This window comes from Corythoichthys intestinalis, chromosome 12 (genome assembly GCF_030265065.1).
Source record: "Corythoichthys intestinalis isolate RoL2023-P3 chromosome 12, ASM3026506v1, whole genome shotgun sequence".
Lineage (NCBI taxonomy): Eukaryota > Metazoa > Chordata > Actinopteri > Syngnathiformes > Syngnathidae > Corythoichthys > Corythoichthys intestinalis.
Genome location: NC_080406.1, coordinates 40772018 through 40795082, shown reverse-complemented (window position 1 = coordinate 40795082; position 23065 = coordinate 40772018). Strand labels below are relative to the sequence as shown.

At 38.7% G+C, this 23065-nt stretch overlaps 1 protein-coding gene across 1 annotated transcript in view; it reads left to right on the top strand.

Moving 5' to 3' along the window:
- Positions 1-23065, top strand: part of LOC130927075 (ephrin type-A receptor 6-like) — a 255001-nt gene that overhangs the window by 206050 nt on the left and 25886 nt on the right. Inside the window, exons 6-7 of the mRNA XM_057852597.1 lie at positions 18020-18144; positions 18531-18693. Coding sequence (XP_057708580.1) covers positions 18020-18144; positions 18531-18693 — 288 coding nt within the window. The remainder of the gene's footprint in view (positions 1-18019; positions 18145-18530; positions 18694-23065) is intronic.

Here is a 23065-nt window from a genome sequence, read left to right as displayed (position 1 = left end):
GTGTCTCTGCCTCATCTGTGTTGCCAATGGAATTGATAGGTAGACACAAGGACATGTATGTTTGCCACTTTCCCACTAAAATTACTGTGAATCGGCTTTCTAGTCGCCAGTGACCTTCGCAGTTTCGCGCAATGCACGAAGGAGTATCACGAAACTTTTTTTTTTTTTTTTTCCCATCCATCCATCCATTATCTTCCGCTTAGTCCGGGGTCGGGTCCAGATCTGGCTGGCGAGCCATAGCTTCCCGACCCCTGGCTTAGAGACACTGTTCACATAGAACTCTTTTAAGTCTCTAAATAGCAAATATTCTTTTATTTTTAATTTTGAAAAAAAAAATTTAATTACAAAATAAAAATGTGGAGTAAATATTTTCTTTATATTTTTGGGAGGGGTGGGTCTTTTATTTTATTTTATTTTTTTCTTAACCTAAAGCATACATACAATCCCATTCGTTACATTAGAACTGGAAGTTGTTTGGTTTCACTGACTTCAAGTGTTGGTGGCAGAAGGTCTTTATTAACACAAAACTGATTTCAGTGACGAGCAAGGCGTTTTCACGTGACAGTTGAACTTTCGTCTGAATCAGAGGCGGGTACTAACGCGTTACATGTACTCAGTTACATTTACTTGAGTAACCTTTTGAGAAAACTGTACTTCTAAGAGTAGTTTTACTAAGCTATGCTTTTTACTTTTACTTGAGTAGATTTGTGAAGGCAAGGCAAGGCAAATTTATTTATATAGCACAATTCAACACAAGGCAATTCAAAGTGCTTTCCATCACATGAAGATCATAAAAATCACATTTAAATCAATACAATGTAAAAACCAAGACAAAAGATCGCATTTAATCACAAATAGAATAAAGATAAATAAATAAAAATGAAACAAAAATATAACAAAAACTACTACTACTACTAATAATTGAAATCAGCAATGGAGATATGCACAAAAGGAATAGAAAGCAGGTAGATTGAAATATGTAGCCAGTTATGGATATGCAGTGCTAAACAAAAGCGTTTTTAGCCCTGATTTAAAAGAGCTAACAGCTTGAGCATACTTCAGACGTTCAGGTAACTTGTTCCAGAGGTGAGGAGCATAATAACTAAATGCTGCCTCACCCTGCTTGGTTCTTGTTCTTGGAATATGCAGAAGACCCGTTCCAGATGACCTTAGGGGTCTAGATGTCTCATAGGAATCTAACAAGTCAAGCATGTATTTTGGTCCAAGGCCATTAAGTGTTTTGTAGACGAGCAGTAGTATTTTATAGTCTATCCTTTGACTCACTGGAAGCCAGTGTGAAGAAAAAACGCTACTTTTACTCCGCTACTTTGGGCTACACAAGAGTTGTTACATCTTTGCTCTTTATTCTACATATTAGATTTATTATATTTTTTCCAGTGATGCCAAATACCTGTAGCAGCTGTGGTAGTAGCAAGTACAGTGTATCACAAAAGTGAGTACACCCCTCGCATTTCTGCCGATATTTAAGTATATCTTTTCATGGGACAACACTGACAAAATGACACTTTGACACAATGAAAAGTAGTCTGTGTGCCGCTTATATAATGGAGTTAACTTATTTTCTCCTCAAAAAAACTCAATATATAGCCATTAATATCTAAACCCCTGGGAACAAAAGTGATTACACCCCTTAGAAACTACGTACATCCCTAAATGTCCAAATTGAGTTCTGCTCATCATTTTCCCTCCAAAATGTCATATGACTCGTTACAGGAGTGCTGTCAGCATTGCTGCAGAGATTGAAGAGGTGGGGGGTCAGCCTGTTAGTGCTCAGACCATACGCCGCACTCTACATTAAATCGGTGTGCATGGCCGTCACCCAAGGAGGAAGCCTCTTTTGAAGACGGTACACAAGAAAGCCCGCAAACAGTTTGCTAAAGACATGTCAACAAAGCACATGGATTACTGGAACCATGTCCTATGGTCTGATGGCCTGACGGGCAGGCTTTCTTGTGTACTCAATATGGACATTTAGGGATGTACGTAGTTGCTAAAGGGTGTACTCACTTTTGTTGCCAGGGTTTTAGATATTAATGGCTATATTTTGAGTTATTTTGTGAGGAAAATAAATTAATTCTATTAAATAAGCTGCACACAGACTACTTTTTATTGTGTCAAAATGTCCTTTTGTCAGTGTTGTCCCATGAAAAGATATGCTTAAATATCTGCAGAAATGCAAGGGGTGTACTCACTTTTGTGATACACTGTAGCTCTATCGATTTCATCAATGAGACGTCGCAACAATAATCGCATGACTCCATTGTACCTGTCAGATGCAAGCTTTCCGTTCTATCTGCACGACAGTCTGTTCAATCATGTGGTGCTTTTAAAGCAACGTAAAAAATTAAGTATTTGATATAGGGCGCTGCCCTCAACATGACACGAAAGTGTGGATTTTAACCTCGCTCCCAGTTTTTATTTGGCACGGATTGATCACAGAAAGCCGAAGATATGATCCTTTTAATTTTAAACTAGTAATTATGGAGGAATTTTTCACTATTCAAACTAGGAACTATTTTCTCCACCAGAGGGCACTCATGCTTTTTGGACAAGTAATGCTTCATTTATGTTTTTTTTTTTCCTCATTGGAATTCAATGATTTTTTTTTTTTTTGTTGTTGTATTTCTTTGGGTTAATGTGATTATGTCATGAGTTATTGTACAGTATCATCATAACAACAGTTCATATAAATAACTTTGTGCTCAGAAAATAAATAACATTGTTTAAAAAATAATAATAAATCCAACAAAAATATAAGCAGTTACTCACAATGGTACTCATTACTTCAGTATTCGTTTCACCTAATGGTTTTTAACTTTTGAGTACATTTTTTGGATGACTACTTTTACTTTTACTTGAGTAATATCATTTTGAAATAATGCTACTCTAGAGTAAACCCACCTCTGGTCTAAATACAGCATAAAGGCCATTTCATACTAGCGGGAGCCCGTTGCGAAAGGGTGCGCGGAAACCAATTCATTGTGTACGTGGGAAGGGGCTTCTCAGTGAAAACAGTGGGTGCCATTTTGAACAAAGCGGCAAGTCTTGAGTGATTTTTTTTGCCGATGAGCAGGGCCCGAGCTAGAAACCTGTTATATTTTCACAGCGTTGCTGCGCTGATGTCAACAACGCATCCATTTTTTTTTTTAAACATTAAACTACTTCATTTATTCACATTTTCTCAAAATCAAAAGGTAGAATTTCAGTCGATAATGTTCAGTTTAAAAATAAATATTCCTGTACTCCTTAATCTTTCAAGTCAACGCACATGATTTACGTTCGCAGGCCACACCAAATGACGTGATGGGCCGGCCCCCAAACCACAGGTTTGAATTCTGTGATTTAGAAGAACTGAAAGAACAAACAAAAAGTGTCAGTGTGACAATTTGAACTTGGTGTAAACAACCATCAGAGTCAGCTGTCAGTAGCCAAATACTATGCTTCTTCTCATTAATTACTTTTGGAGAACTTGAGGTGGAAGACAAATGAGTATTGATCATGGCGGGCAGGTATTGGCCTGCTTTACTGGCCCTTTCCCACATGTCATTTCTTCTCCACATCCCCATTAAGTGGGAACAAGAGGGATCAGCAGCGAACTGGGACCTTATTAAAGACGGAGGAGACCCTCGAGTGTCCAAGACGCTGGCGAGCAGACTTTATCTGACAAGAGCTGTTGCATTCAGGATTTTCAACTCAAGGACCTTCCAAAGTCAAAATTGCCTTGTTATCTTCCATAAGTATTTTCTTTTCACATTTTAACCGAAAGTCACCACCACCACAATTTGTTTATTGTGTAACTTGATTTTGATTACCTGTAAACTTCCAGTACAAGCATGTACATACTGTGTACCGAGTTGTTTAGGTGGCTGTTGTTGTGGCCATCTGCTAGGTCAAAGTAATATAAGTAGCTTCCCTCCACGGTCACCCGCGAGACAGCCACCACAGCAGGAGGGGACTGCTGGTGTGGGAAAGTACAAGAAAGTGACTCAGATTTGATCCACTTGACAGCTCATAAGTGTTACTGAGGTCAGAGCCATTATTCTCTTGTGAATTGCAAGCAGACGCAGTGGGTGGAAATATTGTTTAGATTGTTGTTGTTTTCGTGCATTTTTTTTGGAAGCATGGACGTTTTAATAATCATGGTCCATTTAAATCTGGTTTGGAGTGGAAATTGTGTTTTCACCAGTGTTGCAACATTTACCTTTATACAAGGGCGTAGATTTGCATAGGGAAAGTAGGGACATAACACTACCAACTTTTCAGGATGCTCAAATCGTCCCCACCAACTTTTAAGCAACGTTATATATATATTAGATAATGAGTTCAATTATAGAGGTAATTTAGTTTCTTTCCATATGTCGTAACGATAGAATTGACCCTACCATTATTAAGTGAATAATTTTCATTATGTTCACACTTAAGTTGACTACTTTTCATTTGCCAAATGTGCCGAACCATTTTTCCCCTTCAAACGCACATTTCATTGGCTGATGACTAAAGTCTACGTTATGCTTCTGCGTTGCGGTGACGGCGTAGTGACGATGTAGACCCTACGGCATCAATGAGCATTGAGGTACCTCTGCGGCAAGGGAACGCGTTGTTCTGTATTTCACCGCCAAGCCACTCGAGCAGTGTTTTTCAACTGGTGTGCCGCGGCACACTAGAGTGCCGTGAGAGATCGTCAGGTGTGCCGCGAGAAATTATCTAATGTCGCATTTATATATATAAATATTGTAATGTCCGTAACTGTGCGGGCCCTTGAAGGGGCCATCAGGCTGCAGAGTGCTGACGTAGCCGGAAGCAAGCAAGGAGAGAGGGAGAACGGCCAGAGCCGTGAGAGCGGAGTTAGCCAAGCCAGAGAGAGAGGCGGGCTGCAGCCAGACTCCTCTCGAGTTAGCGGTCGCATGTTGCGGATGCCGCTGTTATTTTGTTTATTATTTTCCATTGTTGCAACAATAAAGTGGGAAAGTCGTCATCAACTCCTCTCCTTTCTATTTCCCCATTCGGGGCGATTGAAATGTTTTTTAACGTCGTCGGGCGGAGTTGCAGTAGTAAGGTCGGAAGGAGTAGGTAGAAAGTTCTCGGTCGTGTGCAGATGAGCGCAATATTTCTCGTGTCGCGTTCAAAAACTGCCATCAACGACCTTGTCCGCGACAATGTGGACCCCAGCACATCTACTGCACATTATTTGGTTAGACTCGTCATATGTCGAGAAACTCGAAAGTGTCCTTTCTATTTCATCCATATGTGACGAGCATCAATCCTCCCCCTGTGTTTTATTCCTACACATTGTCAAGGAGAGCAAAATGGCTGACGGCTAGAAATCCAAGCAGTTCTTGAACGCGACACGAGCAGCTTTCCTAAACGTCATTTCCAAACGAAACATCCGTCACTCCAAAACTACTCGATGGACTATTTTGTTCGCCTTCGTGAAAACACAGAGAAACAGGCAACTTTTTTGATAAAAACTACAAAGGTAAACGAGAAAGCCCTCGAAGCCAGTTCCTTTGTTGCTAAATCCAAAAAGTCGCACACCGTGACTGAGACATTAATTCTACCTGCCTGCAAAGCCATTGTCTGCGAGATTCTCGGCCCTGATGTGGTTAAAGACATTGCTCAAGTCCCCCTGTCTGATAATTCTGAGCTTTTTCAAGCATCACTGCTAAAAAAAAAAATAAAAACAGAGAAAGACTGAGAGCTGTTGAAGAATAAGGATATCGACTTTGTGTTCATCTAAACAGGCTCAAGTTTCACACTGAGTAAGTATACTGTACATACTGAGAAATTATTTTATAATTAAATATACTGAACAGAAATAATTTTGGATCATTTTTGGTTTGTAGTGTGCCGCGAGATTTTTTCCAATGTAAAAATGTGCCGTGAGTCAAAAAAGGTTGAAAACACTGCATTAGAGGGGTGTTGCGTCGTGTTTGTGCGGTTTTAAGACACTCGTGTCGAATTCCATGAGTTTCCTTCCTGTTAAACAACAATGGCAACAGATGTGGAATGCTTGAATGTGGATCTTCAGCTCATCATCATTGAGCAACAAATGTTGATCATACAAATGTTGAGGCGTAGGCGACGCAGAAGACGGTTGCGGATGTGGTCTGTCCGACTTTCGATGCCGCACATAGACTGGCAGTCAGGTTACGAATTCTAGCACCGGGTGGAAGCCAGCAAGCTGCTTTGTCCAGCGTTTTGTCGGATTTCTACAACCAGCCAGTGGGGAGCCATAGCAAATTTCTGGCAGCTATGGAACTTCCCAAACTGCGTTTGAAGCCTTGATAATAAACACGTTATCATAAAATCACCGAGGCGCTCTCAATCAGTGATGATGTATCAAGTGTGTGAACTGTCTGTTGTTGAAAATTAAACATCAAAACAACTCTTTTGACAACATACCTGTGCTTTATTCTTCATATACTTGAAGTGTAAAATGTAAATAAGTCACAGACTCACAGCAAACATATATACACAATAAATGATAAGTGCACCAACCAAAAAGCCAAGTATCACTTTTTTACCCGAGCAACGCCGGGCCATACTGCTATTGTGTATAAGATTATGTTACGGATCCTCCCTAAAATAACAATATAGCATTAATGCTTCTGTAGTTGTGTGTGTGTGTGTGTGTTTGTTTTTTTTTTTTTTTTTTTTTTTTTTTTTTTTTTACAAAGTCACATAACTAATAAAACCATTCGTTTCCATTTGCACGCGTAACGTGGTGTTATTTCTGAGAGTTCTAAAATTCTCCTCAGCCATTGTGCTAACACAAAGCAATCTGGCCACTTCTGAGTAGAAGTGTAAAAATTAAATTCATTGGTGTCCACAATGCAAAAGAAGACGAGAAAAGTATGTAGCTTGCGGTTTTCACACTGTGAAATGTAACGATGACATAATTTTGGCAAAAGTCTGGGCTCTATGATGAGATCTCGAAGAAGGGAGGGGAAAACTTTTTTTTTTAGAAAGAATTGCTTGCCGACAGACAGTCGACAGAAATGCTTGCACAAGCTTGACCTTCATGGATGTATCAAGGGAAAAGAAAATCTTGTTTTGACCAGTGAGGATGCAGTTAAACCTCTCCTTTTTTCTACTCAACAAACCAAAGAATTTTTTTGTCTTTCTTTCTGCTCAACTTCTAAACCTTGGGTTTACCACGTTCAATGATGTTGATATAACGTGTCCTGAAGTGACACCGAAAGAGCCAAACTACACAGGCTATCTTTGCTAAATTCCTGAAAAATGATGGAACTTTTTCACTTGAATGACTTGATCCAATGGGAACATATTGAATGTGGATGTAACTGTCCTGTAGAGAGGTCTGCGCTTTTGATGTGGTAAGCAGATAATTCATGTCATGCATTTCAACTTTCTTACACTCAAAAGCTTATTTGATCAAGTGCTTCCCAATCGGCACCAGAAGTAAGGTGAATAATATTAAACTTAACTAATTTGCATTAAATCAAATCGAAGTGACATGAATATAATATTATATTGTAAGACAGCCCATCACTCGCGCACGCACAGACATCATTTCCCCCGAGAAGATTCACTCTTAAAGTGTCCTTTAAAACAGCCTCACGACAAACCTGAATCAGACATTTAGAGAGAAGACCGAGAGACATTATCAATATGGCTGTTGTAAACAACAATACCTATATTGTAATGTGCTGATTTTCTGCTCACTCCTTTTTTCTATCAACAGTGAATCAGCGAAGTGTTCGGACATCGTTTAAACTCTCGCACTGCATCAATGGCGGCGCTATTGATTTTTCGTTTCTCTTTTTTTCAACCGTTAATGGAAGCCTTTGGGGCAGGAAAGCTAATTAAAATCATATGCAGGTCAAGCTCATTTAAAGACTCCCCATTAGTTTATGTTGAGCTTAACCACGCTTGACTGCAAAATCTATCCATTGGGCATTGTAATTGACTGGTGTTTCTAATGGCTTTCCAATGCTCCTGACTCTCATAGAGGGACTGATGTCCTCTGGCAGGTTTCAAGCTGAAGCTATGATAATACACGATCATTAGAGACAGATACCCTGTGTCTTCAAAGTGAAACTTTCACATGTCTGCATTTGCTAGTAAACATCATACCAGGTGATAACACAGGCACAAACTTTATGGTGGTACTGTCTACTCTCTGAACAAAAAAAAAAGGGGCCCCTTTTTAGTAGACTCAAATTATATTGCTGCTAATTACGACTCAGTCAGGTTGTGAGTTTTTTATCCTGGTACTCTAAATTTCCTTTCAAGTTCCATAAACATCCACGTCGATTACATTAAAGGATAAATTCTCACTAGTGTGAATTTGAAAATGCGCCATTACCAACAAACGAAATGACAAAAACCTGAATTGAAAACCTATTTTTGCGAACCGAAATAAGTAAAAACCGAAACAAGACTAACTACAGTGGTATTAAAAAGCATATGAACCTTGTGGAATTTCTCTCATTTCTGCATAAAATTACCATCAAATATAATCTGATCTTTGTCAAAATCACACGGGTGAAAAAACAGTGTCTGCTTCAACTAAATCCACCCAAACATTTATAGGTTTTCATATTTTAATGAAGATAGCATGCAAAAATGACAGTAAGGGGAGAAATAAGTAATTGACCCTCTGCCTAAGGAGACTTACAGAGTAATTGAAATTGGTTTAAAGCTGCCCTGCCCACTATAAAACACACCGCTGGTAAGAATTGTCTTGATTTGAAGCATTGTCTGATGTGCATCATGGCTCGGTCAAAAGAGCTGTCTGAAGACCTGCGATCAAGGATTGTTGATTTGTATAAAGCTAGGGAAGGACACAAAACCATCTCTAAAGGTCTGGATTTTCATCAATCGACAGTCAGAGAAGTTGTCTACAAATGGAGAGAGTTTGGCACTGTTGCTTCTCTCCCAAGGAGTGGCCGTCTACCAAAGATGACGCCAAGAGTTCAGCACAGAATACTCAGAAATGTAAAAAAAAAAAAAAAAAAAAAAGAACCCTAGAGTGTCTGCTAAAGACTTACAGAAAACACTGACACAGTCCAATATCTCTGTGCACACATCAACTATATGTAAAACTATGGCAAAGAATTGTGTTCATGGGAGGACTCAGCGGAGGAAGCCACTGCTGTCAAGAAAAACATTGTTGCTCGTTTAATGTTCGCAAAAAGGCACTCGGACACGCCACAGAAACATTGGCAAAATATTTTGTGGACTGATGAAACCAAAGTTGAATTGTTTGGGAGTAACACACAGCGTCATGTGTGGAGGAAAAATGGAACAGCTCACATACATCAACACCTCATCTCCACCGTGAAGCATGGTAGAGCGAGCATCATGATTTGGGGCTGTTTTGCTACCCCAGGGCCTGGACAACTTGCGATCATTAATGGAAAAAATTATTCAAAAATTTATCAGGATGTTTTGCAATATTTTCCCATTGAGGTGTTTCTTAACCTGAAAATTCTGTATATAAAGACATTCTTAAGTAGTGGTAACACTGTAATATGAAAAATATTTTTTTTTAAATTCACTCCTGAAACTAGTTAAAACTAAATAAATTAGAGAAAAAGTCTAAACGAAATAAAACTATACATAAGAATATGAAACTATTATCATATGGCGATGACATTGACTGACGATTAATTGTGCAAATTTGCCAAAGATTTTGTGCTGCAGAATGACGTTTACAAAAAGGACAATAAGTTCTGAAACTTTGCTTTGTTGTCATCATACCAGTCCTTTAATAACCACCAATCTTAAAAACATAACCGAATATATTGGATATTGGATGAATAATCGTCAAGCCTTACACCTGATTGTGACAATATTTGGCAGGATGTCGAGATGAAGAGTTGATGCTGAGGTGAACTTTGCCAATAATTCAGTGGTCAAGTTATTGGCAACAATTAAGAAAGCTTGGTTTTAGATGGAGGGCATTTAGTGGCATTTAAACAATCAATAAGAGCTTAGTTCAGTAAGAGTAGATTTGGCTGAGAAGTATGTCTGAGTGCAAGTGTGCATTTAGCACTTGCAAGCTAATTGGAATCTCTTGAGTCAGGAGGAATATTGCATTTAGTTTGTTTATTGCTTTCTGTCAGGGCCAATATACCAGCCAAACATCTTGCAGCCTTAAACCAAGTTATTCAACAGGCACATTCACATCAGATTTGATGAATTTTCTTTTCCCACAGAGGAATGAATTCAACATGATAAGGTTCTATAAAATGATAACATCTAGAAAGATGCAAATGTGTCCAGATGCTCCGTCATTTTGTATTATCACACATGGTACACTTTGAGTTTGAGCTGGCTAGAATGATTTTTACCATTAGATAGCTACATCCAAATAACCTAATATCGCGGATAAAAGTCATATTTACATCTTGACTTTTGTCTCTCGGTTAGTTTTCACATTTGTGTTGTTAATTAATGACTACAGATTCATGGAGTGTGCATACTGTTTAAGTTTAAAGTGTACCTGTCACTAAAGTTAAAAATAAAACATGAAGTTAAGTGTTTGAAGCTGAAATCAACCAGTGTTTGACATAATGAGTTCACTGTTATGATCTATTTGTCTCCGATTATGTTCCTTGCCTTGTTCTGCTTCCCTGTTTCTAGTTCTTGTCACATAATTAGGATTTTATCACCACCTGTCGTCATTAGCCCTTCCCTTGTGTTAACCATTCCGCTTCCTCCAGCCACTCAAGGTGTCCAGGTGTTCCTCAGTGTCTAGTCAATTTGTTTGTTCCTCAATGTCTAGTCAATTCGTATGTGGCTGCGTTTCAATCATGGTTTTATGTGCCCTCGCTCACTTGCCCTCGGCACTTGCCCTTGGGGGAATCCCCACCGCCATCTTAAAGTGATCCTCTGATTTAAATACATGTAGGCTCTAATAAACCACAATTGTTCTCTTGTACTAAAATATGTTGGTAGAAACACATAAAATGTTAAACCAATGGCAATATTTTATAATATGTAGTCCATATTTTGACCGTTAGTTGGCGCCATGGTTTGCGGGCTCGCAGTGATCACGTATTTGGTATCTTTCCGAATGTGTAGCGTGTTCAACAATTGCTTATTGCTGCCTAAACTCGCGAAGTAAAATGCCACGATGTGCTGCTTTTGGATGCAATTTCCAGTCAAATGGAAAAAAGGGGAGTGAAGTGAGTGGTCAAGGTGGAATTATTATGTTTAGTGAATAAATGTGCATAAGTGGAAGCTTCTCCCCCTTTTTGGTCCCCGTATGCATGTATCCTACCCACCACGCGTTACAACTGGCGCCCGAAGATTTTTCCTGGATCCCCAGTCAAGTAAGGGTCCCATCGCGTCTGCAATAATGGTTTTGGATCTGTCCATTTATTTTTATTCGTCGGTCCCACAGCGGCTTTTCGGATCAGTCTATTTTGTGGAATCGAAGGCCTAATCGCGGCTGCGATATTGCCATGGGTTCGTTCTAATTCCTGGATTTTCGAGTGAGTAAAAAACGCAGATTTGGATTAGTATTGCTATCTTTTTTGTTGACATTTCTTCATGGGAGTTTTCCCCAAATCATACAAAATAATTAAAGCACTATGGCACGCTACAGTGACGACAGTGACTCTGACGTGGACCTTACAACAATGTTGTTCGTCAGGGAATGCGTGTTTGCGTACTGCTGAGCTCCCGAGTGAAGAGTGGTCAAGGTGGAAATATTATTTTTTGTGAATAAATGTGTATAAGTGGAAGCTTCTCCCCTTTCTGGTACTTTTATACACGTATCCTAGCTACCACGTGTTACAATGTACAAGACCTGGATTAAACAAGGTGTGGTCTTTGGCCTGTACTATATGTAAAGCACACGACAGCTCTGGATGCTAACAATCTACATAATTATATTGGGAAAACGTTTGAAAATGCAATATGCTTACCTTGAATATCTGCAAATAAAACCGGAGTTCTCGAATCCCAACAGCATGCACTCTCGCTCCCAACCGGAGTTACCAACAGGACTCTCTCGTATCACCAGTTTTGCCCAACTTTTGTCTTATCAGGTATTTGCTGCACACATTTTTCCCTGAAACTCGTCTTGTGAATGACCAACAGTGCTGTCCTGCTCTTCACTTTTCAGATCTGGTTCAAATAGGAAGGGTAGAACTGACGACATGTTGGGAAAGCTAATGAGTGACAAGCTGGAATTTCAGCATTCGGGGCCAGTGACGTCACACACTGCGACGTAACAACAATGGCGACCTATCACTTAAAATAATTTTACAAACTTTGTTAAAACAAAAACATTAAGAGGGGTTTTAATATCAAATTATTATAACTCATACTAACATTTATGTTTTAAGAATTACTTGTCTAAAAAATAGAGGATCCCTTTAAGGGCTGTTCCATTACCCTAAACAGCGAAGTGAACTGGGTGAGATCGATTCTTTGAGGGCGAAGTGATCGAGTAAACAACAATGGTCACTTCAGAGCTCCCTACACTGCTGCCAAAAGTATTGGCACCCATGCAATTCTGTCAGATAATGCTCAATTTCTCACAGAAAATGATTGCAATTACAAATGATTTGGTAGTAATATCTTCATTTATTTTGCTTGCATTGAAAATACACAAAAGAGAATGGGGGAAAAAATTTAAATCATCATTTTACAAAAAAACTCAAAAAATGGGCCAGACAAAAGTATTGGCACCCTCAGCTCATCTGACCAGAGAACATTCTTCCAAAACATTTTAAGCTGCCAGTACGCTGTTTGAATGTTTTACCAAACTGCCTTTCAAATTGTAAAATTCATCATTGTTGTTAAAAAATAAAAATTAAAAAGTTAGACTGCATGTGGCCATTAAGGCAGAACGTATAAAATCAAGGGAGTGCCAAAATAAAAAACACGTGAATAAATAAATACATATAAAGCGAAATAATTGAATAAATAAAGAGTAAATTAACTTTTTTATTGACTTTCACTTTGGTCATTAAAAAAAAAGGGAAAAAACAATCATTTTTGTCATGGATGTATCTATTTCGCTTGCCTTTTCTCTTTTACTTTTAACGAAAGAAGTTGTCTGTCAATCAAATGACGTTGGGAGGGACTGAAACTAAGCTTCAAATAGGTTAAATGTGTTTAAACAACAAATCTGTAAACAAATTATAAGGTATAGACAAAAAATAAATAAATAAATAATGAATTGCCCAAATAAAATTTGATACAAAACTAATAATTCTGATAATTCCCAGGTACCGATGTATTGCCATCAAACGCGGAATACGTCCCCGTTTTATTGACATGAGTCGCCATATATTTTATGTGATTTGGAATAATGGTGACACCAGGGGGTGGCCAGGCCTGGCCACGGCTTCCCCCAATGAATTTGTTAGCCATCCCACTGGTCGCCCCACTCGCTAGTATAATGTCAGATTGTAGTAGATGCGGAATTCAAAATGTTGACTGGACTATTAGGGACTATGCTCATTAACACAATATAATAGTATACAAAATACAATATACAATATAACACAATCAACCAAAGTATCTCGGTAGGCGTGTCCTGAAGTCTTTCTAACAGTTTTCTACTGGCCAGTTTATTACTACAACATAGTAAAAACCTGAAAGTATGGCTTTTATTTTTTGGGTGTGCCACCCCAAGGTTTTAAGTTTCCCCATTTGGCCACCCCTATGAAGAATTTCTATAGGTGCCACTGATTTGGAATATCCCCTATAGCGATACTCCAAAAACTTGTGGTTGTTCCATGATTTTCTTGCCTGTAAGTGAACGAGGGCAGGTGTGTTCCATTTACTTCCTATTTCTTTCACTCCCCCTCCGCCCACTTTCCCTCCAACCTCCAGGTGGCCTCCTGTGACGTCATAACAATCGCTTAGATGATTGGAACGCAGCCTGTATTTAGCCCCCTTGCTGCCGTTTAGGTTACTTCATTTTCTGTTCTTTCATTTATGTTGTACAATTTATCTCCTGACTTACTTTAAACCTACGTGTCTTTCCCAAATTAAATGAAGCATTTTTGTGAATTAACTTTTTGTTGCTCTTCATTCTGACGGTAGCAGATAAAGTATAGGGGGGCAGCGAATGGGAAAAGACGGATGAATGAAAGAAACAAAGGTGGTCACTTTGAGCTTAGATCACCTGCAGAGGGTCCCTGGGCGCCTGTTTAACAAGCTCAAAGCACTGCAGTTCTCAGCTGGTATTTGCCAGTTCCAAAACTCCAGGTCTCAGCCTCCTGATCAAAACCTCAAAGATTCAGTAATGATCCCTCATTTTCCTCTTGAACTCAAAGCTTTCTTGCCATTATAACAAGCATCGAATTCTCATGTTCCTCTAAAAATAAAATCATCTCCCAGTGTCTCATGTCATCCTTCGCTTGGAATACCCTTGAGAAAAACAGGACTACCCTTTATTGCCACATAATGAGTTGGCTCTGTAACACCATGTGTAATATATAATAATGACTCTCAGGACAGCTACATCTGCTGACCTCTCTTGGGAGACGAGCACAATTATTTACCCAGCGAAAAAAGTCATTGAACAAAGCAAATGCAATTTAGTACAAGAAAATAAGAGGCATCTTCCTCCACTTGTTTTCAATTACACATTAAGTGTTCTAATAGGATTCTAAACAAATGTTGTGTACATGGTTTTCCCTGAAGATCGGAAGGACTGAAGCTCATTGTGATATCCTCACATTAACTCATTGGCTGCCACTGATCACTGCAAGTCCTCAAAGTCCGAATGGCTTGGATGTCCAGCGCTGTCAATGGCACTGAAACATGGTCGTCCAATGCCAGCCATCCATGGTGAAATTGATCGTCTTTGGCTTTAAATAGCAGTGAATGAGTTAATTGTGTGCATAAATTTGATACAGGTTACAAAGTGGGTAAACATTTATGTATCTTTTTCATCACAATATTAACTTTTGGTATACAAGTGTGACCTACATGATCCAAAATGTTATGTCCATGTATGTGGATGCAACGTCTTGCATATATCACATATACATCTTATTACATATATATTTTTTGCTTCTTTGTTTTTTTCATTCATTCATTCATTCATCTTCCATGCTACGTAAGGCATGTAACGAGGGTCGCGGGGGTTACTGGAGCCTACCCTAGCTAACAAATAATCTTATTTATGTATACATGTAGTCCCCGGGTTACGAACGAGTTCGGTTCCTACGCTGGCGACGTAACCCGCATTTCCGTGTAAGTGGGAATGAACCCTTTAAGTACCCCTAAATACCCACCAAATCTCAAAATAACTATCGAAAAACATGTATTATATGTCATTATACCGTCCTCGCCAAGACGTTGGAGCTAAGTCCTAGCTAGACAACGAGCTAAGCTCCGAAAAGACGATGACAGAAGCCAGATGGGTTTTGCTGACTTTATTCAGCTGCTCTTGATATCAACACTTGCGGAATGAAACTAAATATAAATGACAATAAATCTGTTTCGTCTTCAATACCAGTAATTCAAATATGCGTTTATAACTAGCTGCTGATACAGCAAAAACAATCCACACAAACGATTTGCATGTATCAGTAACCGTCAAATCAAAAACAATTAAATAAACAGGTATTTGAACACAATTGAACAATAAACAAAACAAAAGCTGTTATATCCAGGTGTTGCCTCTGTGGATGCTTGACAAGCAACAAATGTGTGTTCATGCTTTCCCCTCTCTCTGTCACTCGGCTGCGGGACTTCTTCATTGGAACAAATGCGCTCTTCCTCATGTGTGCCTTTGCGCTCTTCTTCGTGTGCGCAAATACAGTGGTACTACGACATACGATCACTTCGACACACGATCTTTTCGACATCCGAAGTAAAATTTGACTTGCCATTTGTTTCTACATTCGACGACATGCTCGAAATTTAACAATATGACAGCACCGCAGACGAACGCATCGCGGATTTTCCTGTGTAAGAAATCAACACAGGTTTCAAAAAAGTTGGTACAGGTAGTGAAACAAGGAAAATGTGACGCTTACCTTTGAAAATGAAGGAGGTGTTACTCTAACACACGTAATATAATCAATCAGGGAATAGTATAATTTCTCATATTTACTGTAGGACTGTTTCTATTACTCTATCACACCTAATATAAAATAAATAGCACTTATACCATAGTTTAATGAAAAGAAGCAGAATATAGGGCATAAAAGATACACAACGCCATCTTATCACAGGAGCCAAACGTGTGCGTCATGAGCAGGATTGACGCACCAACTCTCGCAATCAGTTCTCCCGGGCACTCCAGGACAAAGAGCAGGGCGATCTGTCCTAAAACAAGTAGCATCGGAGAACGCCCGATATCCAACTGATAACACAACTGACAAGACTCCAAGAGCTCTTTTTGACACTGAGGGGGCTGAATTCACATCCCCGTTGCCCGAACAACAGTAACTCCTAAATCCTCCTGTCCAATCCACATATAGTCCCAAACACACCCTTCTTCCTTCTTGACACCCTTCTTTCTGCCTACGGCCCGCCCTGCGAGAGCTTTCAAAAGACTGAACATTTAGATAACAACTGTCGCTTCTCGGGGACATTTCGATGTATCCGTTGTTTTGCTGACCCTGGATTCAGTATTGCCTCTCCGTCGTCTGTTTTGCTTTGTTTTTTGATCACTGTCAACGAATAAATTGTCAACCTGTTTTCGGTGAGCCTTCTTTAAACCTTTCAAAATGGAGTCAGTGCAAAGGGTTAACACCGGAGTGGACGCGTGGAGTTTGGCTTCTCCGGACGACTTGCTGGAGCGGCACCGTCTGGTTTGGCTGTCGCTGTTCCGGGGGGCCGAATTCCTTCAAAATGAAGATGCAAATTATAGAAAAATATGAGCGTAGGGTGCGCATCCGTGAACTGGCTCAACAATACATCTCCACGATCCTCCTCCGACCACCAGTCTAAGTTAAGGTGACAATTATTATTGTGGTAACATCGCCAAAGAAATCGCCAGCTTCGTCAGGTTTTCTGTTGCAAAATCGCCTTCTGTAGGTTGCAGTTGACAGTGTTCTCAAGAGAACATTGAAAGTGAAAGTAACTCTAAACCTTCCCGCTCCCTCTCTCTGTCACGTCAGCCACGCGGTGCGTTCACGTACAGCAAAAATTGTCCGCCACATTAGAACCCGATTCGTGACATTATTACAGGAATTATTATTATTACCATATTATTATTCCGATTTTTATTTATAATTTATTTGTTTTGCTATGTGTAGTTGCCATTTGTAATAGTACCAGCAGTATTTATTCAGGATTCAGTCTAGGATTTTGGGCTTTGGAACGAATTAATGGAATTATAATATATTCCTATGGGAAAATCCTGCCCGACATGCGACCATTTCGACTTACAAACACGGTCCTCGAACGAATTAACTTCGTATGAAGAGGTACCACTGTACATTGTTCTTCGTGTGTACGTGCGCTCTTACTCCCGTGACATTAGTACTACATGCTCTACGCTTCTACGCCAAAATAAAAGCATGCATCACCAAAAAAAAAATAAAAAAAACGGGACTCCGGCGTTGTAAAGTTGAAATCATGTAAGCCGGGTATGTTGTAACCCGGGTACAACCTGTATATATTGTTTATGAAGAATTAAATTGTTGTTTTTTTATTACAGAAACAGAAATGAATAAATACCAGAAATATAGTCTGGTTATGGCACCCAGTAACACTCGGATGTTGATTTTATTCATTTTTGTTTAATTTCATAGTATTTACCTCATTACCTAACTTTGCCAACAATTGACGTTCAATTCATTCAAACTTGGAAGACTGACTCTGAATACTCATCTTTCATCCATTTCAATTAGGAGGGCTATCAGCGATTATAGTCAAAATGGATTAGATGGTTAGTGCCGTCAATGGCAACCAATGAGTTAAATGACATACCATACCTAGAATGCCAAGAACACATGTATATGCAGGGAATACTATGTACCCAATAGTGCCATGAACAGGATTTGAGGGTACAGTACTTGTCTAAACATCTTTTGTTTTAACGCAGGTCCATCACTGGTGGGGTATCTGAAGAAGGACTGGGCCTCTCCCAACAGCATTGCTCTTTCCTGGCAGCAGCCCAAAGAAACATCATTGCCCATCCTTGACTACGAGATCAAATACTATGAAAAGGTACCATTTTGGTCCACGTCCAGTGAAAAATAAACGCTCAGTAGCCTGATCAAACAAATACTTTGGCTACCGATTAAAGAATTTTAGTATGGTCTTATTTTTGGTCAATCAATAAACAATTTTCAGTCATTTGAAGGGGCCAGGAAAAAAGGAACCATATGCAGTATCCAGAAAAGACTCGATTTGTGCAGAAAAAGGTGCTATGAATTTCAATGAGCTCATTTTGCTCGCTGGGATTTTTTTTATTTTTTTTTGATATGTTTTATACTCCAGCTTTCGATTCCTACTTCTCGCCCAAAGTACATTAGTATGGAACATTCAGCACCTAAACGTTGATGAGTTAAATCCTTCATAAATTGACAGCTTTTAACTTCTTTCCAACATAGGAGCATGAGCAGCTGAGTTACTCTTCAACAAGCACCAAGGATCCTAGTGTGATCATCACAGGCTTAAAACCAGCCACCTGGTACGTCTTCAGTGTCCGAACCCGCACGCCATCTGGATACAGCTCCTACGCCCCCAGATATGAATACAAAACTACCGGAGAATGTAAGTTATGATATTGCTCCTACAGTTATAATAGTCTAAAAACATTTTTCTGAAATGGTCTGTATTTGTGTGTAAAGCCAGTCCTCTCCACCTTCGGAACATTCATCAAATCTGACACATCAGATGGTGTACTTAATAAATCTATCTAACCGATTGCATTCTTTGGGAAGTTTAGCTTTGTTTTGGTCACTTTGGACATCATATAAAATTTATTCCTTTGTAAAACAACAGGTCTGTTATTTTTGCAACTTGCACTGAACTACTGCACAACAAAGCAAGAAAAATAACATTAATATACTGTTAGAATACAAGTTGTAAAATTTCAAGGCATCAAAATGATGATTTTTTTTAAGTCGGGCAAATCAATTTCTGTAACTAAAGCAAAAATATTGTGTCTAGTTTTGCAACAGCACTATACGCATGCACCTTAAATTCCAATTCACCATAACCTTTTAAAGGGCACACATTAAATGCATTGGCTGCCATTTACTGTGCTAGATTCAGAGGTGGGTAGTAACCAGTGTTGTTAATAACGGCGTTACAATATAACGGCGTTACTAACGGCGTTATTTTTTTCAGTAGTGAGTAATCTAATTAATTACTTTTCTCATCTTGGCAACGCTGTTACCGTTACTGAGGCGGGAAAGGCGTGCGTTACTATGCGTTACTAAGTTGGTTGAAATAAAAAAGTCAGAGAGACGGACTCACGGAGACAAGAGAGCACAGCAGGAGTGGGGAAGACGCCGTTGCAAACGCGATGCTAGGTGGCGCCAATAATACCTGACTGTAGCATACAAACTACGCCCACATGATACGGTAGATATCACATATTATAGAACTAGATGCAAATGATAGACACGGCTGCATTGGCAACATGTTTTAAGGACTACATGCGTTAGTAAACAGCAGCCATCTTAAAGCAGTAGACCTCTCAGGAAGGCTCTGTTGTAGAGATCCTTCCTAGCGAACCTACTTTTTTATTTTATTTTTATTTTATTTTTTTTTATCTAAAATGGTCCTAAATCGGCAAAATCTTGACTTAAATCTATCTTTAAATTATGAAACAATTTTAAAACTTACACATGTTGAAAGTAGACAGAAGGGAACTAATGCAATAGCGGGAGCAATTTTAACAACTTTAACGGTTGATTCACAACTTTAAATGACTTCCACACATAGCAAAGGTTACTATCTAGTTATCGCAATACCCTTGTGTCTAGTTAAGTGGAGGGTAAAGAATTGGGCTAGGGCCAATTGTCCCAAAAACCCTTTAAACTTCACATTGTGTGACTTTTTTTTTTTTTTTTTTTTTAAATAAAACATGAAAATTATCACTAGTTACTTTACCAAGTAACTAATTACTCTTAAATTCAGGTAACTGAGTTACTAACGCAATTACTTTTTGGGAGAAGTAATTTGTAACTGTAATTAATTACTTTTTTAAAGTAAAATTAACAACACTGGTAGTAACGCGTTACATGTATTCCGTTACATTTATTTGAGTAACTTTTTGAGAAAAATGTATTTCTAAGAGTAGTTTTACTAAGCCATACTTTTTACTTTTAATTGAGAAGATTTGTTAAGGAAAAACCTTCTCTTACTCTGCTACTTTTGGGCTACACAGGAGTCGTTACATTTTTCCTCTTTATTCTACATATTAAATGTTGTTATCAGTTTTGCTAGCGATGCTATTGCAAAGAGTAGCACTACTATTTTCACCAATTAGACGCCGCAACAATAATCACATGACTCCATTACACCAATCAGACACAATCTTGCCGTTCTATGATCACGCCAGCCTGTTCAATCACGTGGCGTCTTTAAAGCACCGTAACAAATGAAGTATTTGACAGAGCGCTGCCCTCAACATGAATTGAAAGCACAGATTTAAAACTCGCTCCCAGTTTTTTATTTGGCACAGATTGACCGCAGAAAACCCGGCATATGATCCTTTTAATTTCATAATAGTAACTATAAAGGAACTACAGTATTCACTGTTCAAACTAGGAACTATTTTCTCCACTAGAGGGAAGGGCACTCATGCTCTTTAGGCAAATAATGCTTCATTACTGTTTTGTTTTGTTTTTTCCTCTAATGCCAGAATTTAATGATTTTTAAAAAAAAATGTATTTATTTGGCTTAAAGTGCTTATGTAATCGTTATTATTGTAAAGTATCATTATAGCAAGAGTTCAGATTGATAAGTTTGTGCTGAGAGAAAAAAAATACCAATGTTAATTTTTTTTTTTTTTTTTAATTCAAAACAAAAATAAGCAGTTACTCAAAATGTTACCCTTTGAGCATTCTTTTCACTGGATACTTTTTTACTTGCACTTCAGTAGATTTTTTGGATGACTAGTTTTACTCTTACTTAAATAATATTAAAATTTTTGGCTACTCTACCCCCCTCTGGCTAAATGTCTAATTCATTTATACTGGGAGAGGTTGGCAGTCAATGGCGGGCAATGAGTTAAATATTATGGAGAATGGGGAGGGCATTTTATATGTTTTAGTTATTTGGCTATAAGAGTTTATTTCTGTTTTTTACTCATATCAATTTATTTTATAGAAACATTTTTATATGTATACATGCAGCAATTCATTAAAAATGTATTTAAAAAATATAAAACATATGAATACAATATTCATAAAAAGAAATAAAAAACATGATTATAATTGAAACCTGACGTGCGTGAGTGAACTCATTTTGAGTGCTGTAGGCCACACTTTTATATCAAATATTAATAATGAGGACTACTTAACCCAAAATGTGATCCATGTATGATCTTTATGAGCTTAAGTTTGTTTTGTTTTGCTTTTTAATTACCAAAATATTCATTTAGTTAATTGAACTTCCAGATTAGTGTTTATGCTTCCATGTCTGTATAGTGCCTTGTCATGTTGCTTTTTGTGTCTCGGTCATTAAACCCATAACATCGGCTTTCGTCCAGCAAGATGTATTGATAAGATCGTATTCATCTTCTGAAATTGTGTTTTTATTGGATTATTGTGGATGTGTTTTGTCTTATGGTCTAATTGTGGTCTGGTACAGTTTGACCAAGAAATATTTTGCCTCATGACAGAACTGCATTTCAGCGGTAGTAAATAGTAGCAGTAAAAAAGCATTTGCTTTGCAACATCAAAACCACAATCTAAACCCCGCCGTTGAAGACCGCATTGTAAAGTTACTAATGAAGACGAAAAAGCTTGTAAACGTCAAATATGTGCCGTCCTTTTGATCAACATATTGAATACAGTGATAAAAGGTGTCTGACAATACAGCCTCGATGTTTAATGCATTTGAAATCAATATTTGTTTGAGTCTTGTTGCGACGACGCAACTGCTTTATTGCAATTCTAATCATAAAATACAAAGAGTCCAGCTGCCCTTTTATGTGGGGTCAGGTATTGTTGAGGGGTGCTTTGGCACAGTCTCTCTCTCTCCCATCCAAAGCTGCAGTGCAGGGCTTTATCTGTGGATCATACAGCGCTTGGCCAAGCCTTTGTAGTGCCTGGCCTTTTATCTGAAAGTGAAAGCAGATTTGCCCCCTGACGCTCTTTCTGTCTCTGTCAGTCTGTCTGTCAGTAAGCGACTCATACTTTTGTTTTTCCATCAGTCTTTGTCACGTCTACCTCACTCTTTCAGTCGTATTTGTCTTTATCGCGCCGCTGTCATCATGTTTCCTCATCGCTCAGACTGCATCCTTCATTTTGTCCCCAACTCAATGTCATTGTCTTCTCACACACATACACCTCATTATGGCAGTGTCAGTCTGGTCCTTCCTTACGAGTGTGAAGAACACATGAAGCTGTGACAGTGACTGGTGTGGGCCCTTAAACTTTTTCTAAGAATGTAATGATAAACAGGGCTAGCTTGTTAACCAATTATAGTGAATGAGACTATTTTTAATGGTTTAAAACACTATTTTGGGTCATGTAGGCTTTTTTTCATCTTATTGCTGTATTGATATCTTGTTGCTGTTTGAATGAGTTTATCACCAGTACACGTTCAATCCATTCGAACTGGGAGAGTGTCACCCACCCACTTCAAATGGATTGGACGTCTGTCACTGTCAATGGCAGCTAGCGAGTTAAGATTTTGATACTGTACAAGTGTAGAATGTGATGTCAACAAATGTGGATGCCAGGTCTGAATTATAATTACTGTATACTGCAGTGGTGTTACCAGGATGCCAGGTGTGGGTGGGCGTTAGTCTTACCTGGGGGGGCTACTACACCTTAAAACATGTTTTGTTTTCTCCTTGAGATAACTGCTGTTGTGATTTGGTCCAAACAAATAAAAGTTGATTTGATTTGATTTTGACTTAGAACACATCCATAACTGAACAGTATGGACATGCAGGTGAAACGAG